The sequence below is a fragment of the Trachemys scripta genome, chromosome 21 (genome assembly GCF_013100865.1).
Source record: "Trachemys scripta elegans isolate TJP31775 chromosome 21, CAS_Tse_1.0, whole genome shotgun sequence".
NCBI lineage: Eukaryota > Metazoa > Chordata > Testudines > Emydidae > Trachemys > Trachemys scripta.
The window spans coordinates 6364593-6373130 of NC_048318.1; the positions used below are offsets into that span (position 1 = coordinate 6364593).

Here is an 8538-nt window from a genome sequence, read left to right on the forward strand (position 1 = left end):
CCCCCCCCCCCCGCACCAATGCGCCTCCCCCCACAGCTGCACACCCCCAGCTATACACCTCACACCTAGGCACCCCACTTCCTCGCTAAAAAAACCTTGCTTCCTATTTTTCCCGATGCCGCCCCCTGCGCGGCGCTAACCCCGCCCGCGGGACTGCAGGCCGCCAGTCCGAGCCACGCCCGCGACGTGACATTACGCATGCGCGAGAGGCTACCGCGCAGACGCTCGACATTGAGGTCGCCGGGAAGAGGAGGTGCGCATGCGTATGAAGGGTCCGTCAGGCTGAGCTGGGGGCTCCGCCTTCCGGGCACCGTGCTCGCGCTCGTGCTCTGGGGAGAGGGTGCGCGCGCGCGCCTGCCTCTCCCCCCCACCCCACCCCGCAAACGCCCTGGGTGCTGCGCCCCTCCCCCACGAAACTTGGAAGCTGGGTGAGCCGCGTGCGGCCTGGAGCCGGCTCCGGGGGGGCTTCTGGGGGTGGGGAGAGGGGGGGTCAAGGGCCTGCGGGGGGGACTCCTGGGGGTGGGGAGTGCGGGGGGGCAGGGCCTGCGGGGGGGCTCCTGGGGGTGGGGCAGGCCCTGTGGGGGGGTTTCTGGGGGTGGGGAGTGCGGGGGGGGGCAGGGCCTGTGGGGGGGTTTCTGGGGGTGGGGAGTGCGGGGGGGGGCAGGGCCTGTGGGGGGGTTTCTGGGGGTGGGGAGCTGGGCGGTCTATGGGGTGGGGTGGTTGGGTTCCCAGGGATGAGCTACTGGCATGGTGTGAGGGTTCCTGGGGGGCGGGGTGATCCTTGGAGAGAGGGGGGGCTTTTTGTTGAGGGTGGTTGGCAATGCTCTCCAAGCCCCTGTTTGTTACCTGGATCCCTTGAGTGGACATGTGCCCTCAGCTAGGCTGTTTTTTTCTTCATTCTGTGCAGTTACTGTTTGTTTGATGTAGTGTTGCTGCTGACTTATCAACTTCTGTTATTAGCAGAAAGAGCATTGATTTATTTTGGGGGATGAGCACTCCCTGAAGAAATACCTAGACTTTGCAAACAGAGCTAACTATGTCCATCCTTCTTTCCCAGGGCTCTTTGGAAGGGATGGTTAGAGGGTGATGGTGAGTGCCATTTGAGGAGTTTGTTTTGTTATATGTTAGCAGGTGTATATTGTTATAGTCTCTGTAGTTTGCGTTTGAGCATTTTATTTGTTTTGCTTGCTTTTTTTCAATGGTTGATGTTATATTTTGTAAGTGCTTTGAGCCTGGAATAGTCCACAAAATCTAAATAAATTTGGAAAACACTTTTGAAAATAAATGAGGGTGATCTGGAAGAATGATGTGACTCTGCGTCTTATAGTAGCTGATGTAGAGTATCGTGAATGTAATATTTTTAATAGGGAATGGTAGGTCAGGCATTGAATCTGCTGTGTAAATGGTCTTTTGGGCAGTGGTAGCAAGGACTGCTGAGATTTATTCCAGACTCTGCCACTGGATTTTAGGCAAGTCCCTTAGCCTCTGTGCCTCAGTTTCTCTCTGTATTGTAGAACTATTTAGTAGGGGGGAGGGATAGCTCAGTGGTTTGAGCATTGGCCTGCTAAACCCAGGGTTGTGAGTTCAATCCTTGAGGAGGCCACTTAGGGATCTGGGGCAAAATCAGTACTTGGTCCTGCTAGTGAAGGCAGGGGACTGGACTCAATGACCTTTCAAGGTCCCTTCCAGTTCTATGAGATACGTATATCTCCATATATTTATTTATTTAGCTAGTATGACTTCCCATACCTCATAGAATTTATAGAGCATATTTTATAAACCTCATTGAAATGATAGTTGACAATATTGGATTATAATTGTCTTTATTGGCAATGTAGTTGTCTGTTCTCCAATTTATGATGAATTCACATGGTATAACCAGATTATTTATAAGGCTAAAAGCCCTAGAACTTGTGTTTTTTAATTTTAAAAAAGTAAACATGTATTCCCATTTTTCTACTCTTATTGATTAAAGTTCAATCTCTTGTTTTATTCACAGATCAGGTACATTTGAGACGACTTCAGTTCATATACTTTAAATCCGCTTCTCTAATGTTCTTAATCCTTGGCTAGAGTGTCCACGCTTTCTGGAGGCAAGAGGTAATTCCTCCTCTGAACCAATTTAGTTCTGAAAAGGGACTCATCCCCTCTGATATATTGAACCAAACTGCACTAAAGCTTGGAATAGAAATGAGATTTCAAAATTGATTACATTCAGTATTCCAGTGGCTGAACATGACTAAGGATTCACATGTAGGGCAAATTAATGAATGGCTTAATGTTTGTTGTTTGGGCAAGCCTGATGCTGCTGAGTAGTTGGCCCTTTGTAGATGGCGTATTGAAGTCACAACCACAGAAGCAAAGTCGTGAATTCTTTAATGTTATAATGCTACTTATTGTGGCATGTTTTGCGTGGTGGCAGAGAGCTCAAGAGTGGAGGCATGAGAGTAATGTTTAACTCACTTGTAAGAAAGCTTCAGGCTGCTAAGGAAAATAAAGGGAGTATATTTACAGGTCTCGCATCTGGTCAGAGCCATGAAGTATCTTTGCAGACCTGTAGCCTGAGGTCTGGTTTGCTCAGCAGGCAACACCCTCTAATTCCAGTAGCTCTTTCTTCATGATTGTTTATACACTTGTCATCTATCCCCTTGTCTTGGGTTTTTCTATTTCTTGTAGTTTGCATTACTCTACTTACAGGTTTCACCCTCTTCAGAATCCTGGGTTGTGAGGCTTCTGAGCATGCACCATAAACCATGTTGTAAGAGTGTTTCATCCCAAATATTGCAGCAATGATGTAGTGCATAAACTCAAAGTGAAACTGACCAGGCCAGTCTTTATTATTAAAGTTTAGTGACAGGCAAAATATAAATTGCATATATAGTGAAAAGTAAATTATTAAGAATGCAAACAATTGGTAGTGTTGTAAGTGGAACACGTAAGAAAAATTTAAAACTATGGTTATTAATCAGCAAATGTCCATTTCTGTTTCCCTAGTGTTCTTTATATATACTCTGTGTATGTTTGTGTGCAGGCGTGTCACCTGAAAGAGTGATAGTCCCTAGTACTTCTATCAGATCTGCATTGTCTATTTCACTGTTTAGTAAATTTCACATGGCACAATTAGACAATTCTGTGGAACTTGAATGGATTCTGTTAAAACAATTTCTTCATCAAATTGTACCTTCTAAAAAGCTAAGACACCTTCAACTGTATCTGAGAATTTTGGACTTTGTTGTTGGCAAGTTTATGCCAGCAGATAATAGTTTCTTTTGTTCAGGGACTGAGAGTACAGTAAAGAATGGATTCTCTGGACCACATGCTGACAGACCCATTGGAGCTGGGACCATGTGGGGAGGGAAATGGCACACGGATCATGGAGGACTGCATGCTAGGAGCAACAAGAGTTAGCCTGCCAGAGGACCTCCTAGAGGATGTAAGTAATAATAAGAGCATTTTCCATTTCCAGAGTGTTTGACAAACATAACTACTTACCTCACAAGGAGGTTGTGGGTGGTATTCTCACTGTTTCACAGAGGAAAGTCAGAGCAGTTGTGGGGTGCGGGAAAAGAGGGGTAACATCCCCAGATGTCCCAGGCCCTGCTGAAAAAAGGTGGGTTTTGAAATCAGCTTAAACTAACCAGATTGAGTCAACACAATTGGAACTCTCCCTTCGCCTGACACCTGTATAGAGACCGTTTTAACAGCTAGCAGTTGAGTTACCTTGTTGTGTTGTAGCCTGGGCTCCCTCCTAGATTACAACATAGCTAGCTAAACATGATTTTAGAGGTGCTGAGTGGTGTTTCATGTCACGTTAGCCAAATCTATTTTAAAAGCCCCCTTTTTTTCTAGTCTGTTCCTTATCTAGTAAACGTAGTGACTCTCAATCTCTTCTCAGATCTAATATTAGAACATCTTTCTGTTACTTTTATACCTCCTGATCTCTCTCTCCATCTGCTATGGGTTCTCATGACTGGAATCCTTCAATATGTTCGCCTTTCAGTGTTTTAGACTACCGCTTTCCACAGTGTCTTGTGACTTTTATTTAACTCTGGAAAGCCTTGAGGGATAAAGATTTGTTAAAGATTCTGGAAGGCATTTTGCTTCATTCTTGTCTTTGTCTCCTTTAGCCTGAGATCTTTTTTGAAGTTGTCAGCCTATCTACATGGCAGGAGGTGCTGACAGACTCACAGCGAGACCACCTAAAAAAGTTCCTGCCCCATTTCCCGGAAAACAACCCTGAGCACCAGAACAAGCTCATCCCAGCTCTGTTCAGCGGAGAGAACTTCCGCTTTGGAAACCCACTGCACATTGCCCAGAAACTCTTCCGGGGTCAGTGTCCGCTCATTTTGCTTTTAACTTTTTTTTTATTTTTTTTATATTGACTGTATCTCTGGTGAAAGGTGCCAGGTTGATAGCGAAGGAGACTGAAGCTCTGTTTATTCATGGACTTGGTACAACACAGACCTGTTTGCTGAGACTGTCAACAATGTATTAACTAGTGCCAGCTGTGCCTTTTTTGTGATGTGTACACTTGTCTGCTGAGATCTCCGGATTTATTTCTCAGAGGACACGGTAATGTGGCAAGAACTCTTGGTCATCTGACCTAGAACAGCAAAGCTCCAGATCTTGTCACTCCTCTGAGAATTGTAATCTTTGATATTATACTTAATTTTTCAACAGGTCATGGCTGCTGTAGCATCTGGATTATTTATGTAGAGAAAATAAACTGCAAACTTTTAAAAAGGCTTTAATCTCAGCTTGCAGCGAAGGGAAGTCAAAACAGTTTTTATTCTTTTCTACAGATGGGCACTTCAATCCTGAAGTTGTGAAATACCGCCAGCTCTGTTTCAAGTCCCAGTACAAACGCTACCTGAACTCCCAGCAGCAGTACTTCTACCGACTCCTCAAGCAGATCCTTGCTTCCCGCAATGTAAGTTCTTGCAGGGTGCAGTGAGTTACTTGATGCGTTACATGAAGAACATGGTTTAACTTTGTCTGTTGAAGGATTCGGTGGTGTTCATGTAGCCACTATTCCCTGCTGGAATGTTTTATTAAATACTGCAGTTGTTGTGATTTTAGGCTTGGTTGGTTCCTAAATGTAAAGTTGCTGAAAGGATTCGGGATGCTTACGCAGATATTTGACAAGTATCTATCTTACCGTGAACCTGCACAGATTCCTCACTCTTCTATGTAACACCTTTTTTTTTTTTTTCCGAGGACCTCATTATTTTATAAACAATTTATAGATTCCACGGTCAGAAGGGACCATTGTGATCATCTAGTCTGACCTCCTGTATAACACAGGCCATAGAACTACCCCCAAAATAATGCTTAGAGTCTATCTTGTGGAAAACATCCAGTCTTAAAATCGCCAGTGATGCAGCATGACTCTTGGTAAATTCTTCCAGTGGTAGTTACCCACTCTTACAAATTTCCAGCTTATTTCCAGTCTGAATTGGTTTAGGTTCAACCTCCAGCCAGTAATTTGTTATATCTTCTCTGTTAGACTGAAGAGCCGATTGTTAAATATTTGTTCCCCATGCAGATATGTATAGAGTAATCAGGTCACCCTTTAATCTTCTTTTCGCTAAGCTGAATAGATTGAGCTTTGAGTCTATCACTAGAGAGATGGTTTTCTAATCCTTTAATCATTCTCGTGACTCTTCTCTGAACCGTCTCCAATTTATCAACCTTCTTGGATTGTGGGCCCCAGAACTGGACCTCGTATTCCAGCAGCGGTTGCACCAAGGCCAAATATAGAGACCAATTATATTTAGCACTCAGCCTTTCTCCCGTCTCTCTCCTGCTCCTTCCATCCCAGCAAAATAAATATCGTCATTTTATGCATTGGCAAAGTGATGGTCAAGTGACTTCCCCAACATCATGTTGTTCAGTGGCAACGTTGGGAATAGAATCAGGGAGTTAGGACTCCCTGGGCTAGTCAATTCCCAATGCTGACTTCTTGTCACCTGTGATAGCGAACCACTAGTACTGATTCCAAGTATTTTGCTCTAACCATTAGTCTGCATTCCATGTTCGTTACGGCACTGGTATCTTGGCTTTTAAATGTATCTGACTAGGAGTGCAGTGAAGTGTTGTTTGAGGTTATTTTTTAATATAACAATGTTTTCATCAAGTTGGTTACCTTCATGAAAAATAATACTACGGTATTAAACATTAGATACGGTTTCTCTTCAGATTGTATAAATCTTTCGCCTTCTTTTAAAGCTGGCTGCACGTGTTGTTTGAAGGCTAATTGGACAGTTTTTTTCCTACTGAGATTGAGTTCAGTGTCCAGTTTCTTTTGTAATTGGTCCTAAAAACCTAAACTTATCCACGTAGATGTTACTGATGCCATACCCTTTAGCAGGGGAAACCCAGAACCTGAACTTGAGTCTCTTGGTAGGTAAGGAAAAAGGAACTGACTTCCAAATAAACCATTTATTTGTAATGACGTCGCCACTTCTGCTGTTAGTCAATAGCCTCACCTTTCTTAGGCAGTCCTTAATTAACTATGTGACTCCTGGACCTTTAATCTGAGGATCTCAAAGCGTTTTACAGAAACCAATTAAACTTCACTATCTCTTGAAGAAGCAGTCCTTGGAAGCTGCAGTTTGAGTCAAACTAGACAGTGCAGTGGAGGTACTGTGGTAAGGAGTAGGGAGAGTTTCTTGCCGCTGGCAGGTAGAGCAGGTCTGGACTCATGAAGGGCCACTCCTACCCTGCTCTACTGGGAAGATCACTCGGTCTGTGCTCCTGAAGCAACTTGCCTGTCCCTCAGGCCAGGAATCAGAGAGAGGAGATGTCACAACAGCAATTTAGGCTGGAGGCATATAATTACTGGGCTACATGCCATGATGGTGGCTTCTGGCTAAGGTTAGATAGTCAGGGAGACTGAAGTGTTCCACCTATTGAGTGGGAGGGGAGCTCTTACATTGAGGATGGGAATGGTAGCTGGGAGGTGGGGTTTTCATGTGGGACAGATATCTCTTCTTTGTTATCCTAAGGGTTAAACTACTTTTTTGTTTTTCTTTTGAGGGATATTTTCCTCACCTGTTTATTTAAAGCCAGTGTTCCAAACCTGTGTTAAGCTTCATGGGGTGCAAACCTCTTCAGGTGCTCTTCTGAACAATGACTAGCCTGTTCTTGACAAAATGGATCATATAGAATGAGAATAAGGGATAATGAGAATGGAAAGCGATGCAGGAATACAATCAGTTTTTAGACTTCCCCTTTATTAAGTACTGGCATACTTTTTGGGATTCCCTGCATACTAAATACTAGAATGCTGTTAGTTAGCTTATAAAGAACTGGGTAGGTGATACCAGCAACCATGTAATGATGATATGTTATAATTTTTAAACTAATTAAATTTACCTGTAGGTGGGTATAAGTTACTCCTTCCCCACAAAGCTGGACTCTGCATCCCAGAGTCTTCCCTGTGTTGTAGATGTCTGTCTCTTTACTTCAGCACCTGCTCGATCTGGCTAAGAAAGGTGGCCCTGATCTTACCCTTAAGAAAAAATACCCATCCCCTCCATGTGGCCCAGAAGAACGGGATAGACGGACACATCAGCGCTACCTGAAGGTCCTGAGGGAGGTGAAGGAGGAATGTGGAGACACCACCTTATCCTCTGATGAAGAAGGTAATGTAGCCAGTGTGTTCCCGGAATAGCATGAGAAATTGGGGTGTGGGCTGGGCTGGAAAGCCCTCTGCAGATACTGGCACAGTTGAAAGCCTCCTTTGGCCTTGATGCCAGAACTGGATATAGTGACTTTCCCAATTTCCTAGGAATTTTACTTTTTATTGAAGAAGAATAAATCCTTAATATCTTTCTGACATAAACTTGCCTTACACAGTGCAATGGATGGCTCAGGGAACTGATGGATAACTAATAATACAGACTTCCAACTCTGGGTTCCTGGTTCCAATCCTGTCCAAGATGGTAGTAATCAATGGTTACCACCTTCTGACACACTTTACGCCTAGGTGGTGGTTCAGAGTCAGGTTCCTAGTGGATAGGAGTGCACATCACAGAAACAATCCCCTTTATTTACTCTTAAAGTTCATATGTTTTCTTTCCCTGACAGTCTTTTGTGTGTTCGTGCAGGTTGGGAAGTGGGTGGACCATGGTTCTCCTGCTTGTCCTGGGGTAGATACTCAGACTGTTTATTTGCAGGTGGAATCAATAACACCTTATTTTTTTCAGAGCTCTACACAAAATTTTATTAATAATGCTTCACAATACTGCTGTTAAGGAGATAAGAATCATTATCCCCATTTATAGATAGGGAAATTGAAGTATTCATGCAAAGATGAAGTGACTTGGACAAAACCATGCACAGCATCCATATCAGTGTTGGGATTAGCACTGAGACTCAACTACCAGACTAACTATTAAACCACTGTGTCAAGTATCAGAGGGGTAGCCGTGTTAGTCTGAATCTGTAAAAAGCAACAGAGGGTCCCTGTGGCACCTTTGAGACTAACAGAAGTACTGGGAGCATAAGCTTTCGTGGGTAAGAACCTCACTTCTT

The 8538-nt window shown here is 43.9% G+C and overlaps 1 protein-coding gene across 4 annotated transcripts in view; it reads left to right on the forward strand.

The window, feature by feature from the left end:
* Nucleotides 1–281: 281 nt before the first annotated feature.
* The window catches only part of NFRKB (nuclear factor related to kappaB binding protein), a 33603-nt gene continuing 25346 nt past the window's right edge, over nucleotides 282–8538 (forward strand). For 2 of the 4 annotated variants that reach the window (XM_034754594.1, XM_034754597.1), the window contains exons 1-7: nucleotides 283–428; nucleotides 1058–1089; nucleotides 2000–2100; nucleotides 3278–3433; nucleotides 4128–4329; nucleotides 4803–4930; nucleotides 7472–7646. In XM_034754594.1, the coding sequence (XP_034610485.1) occupies nucleotides 3299–3433; nucleotides 4128–4329; nucleotides 4803–4930; nucleotides 7472–7646 (640 nt within the window). In that variant the 5' untranslated portion in view covers nucleotides 283–428; nucleotides 1058–1089; nucleotides 2000–2100; nucleotides 3278–3298. Of the gene's footprint in view, nucleotides 429–1057; nucleotides 1090–1999; nucleotides 2101–3277; nucleotides 3434–4127; nucleotides 4330–4802; nucleotides 4931–7471; nucleotides 7647–8538 lie in introns of all 4 variants that reach the window. The other 2 variants (XM_034754596.1, XM_034754595.1) reach the window with 2 other exon arrangements.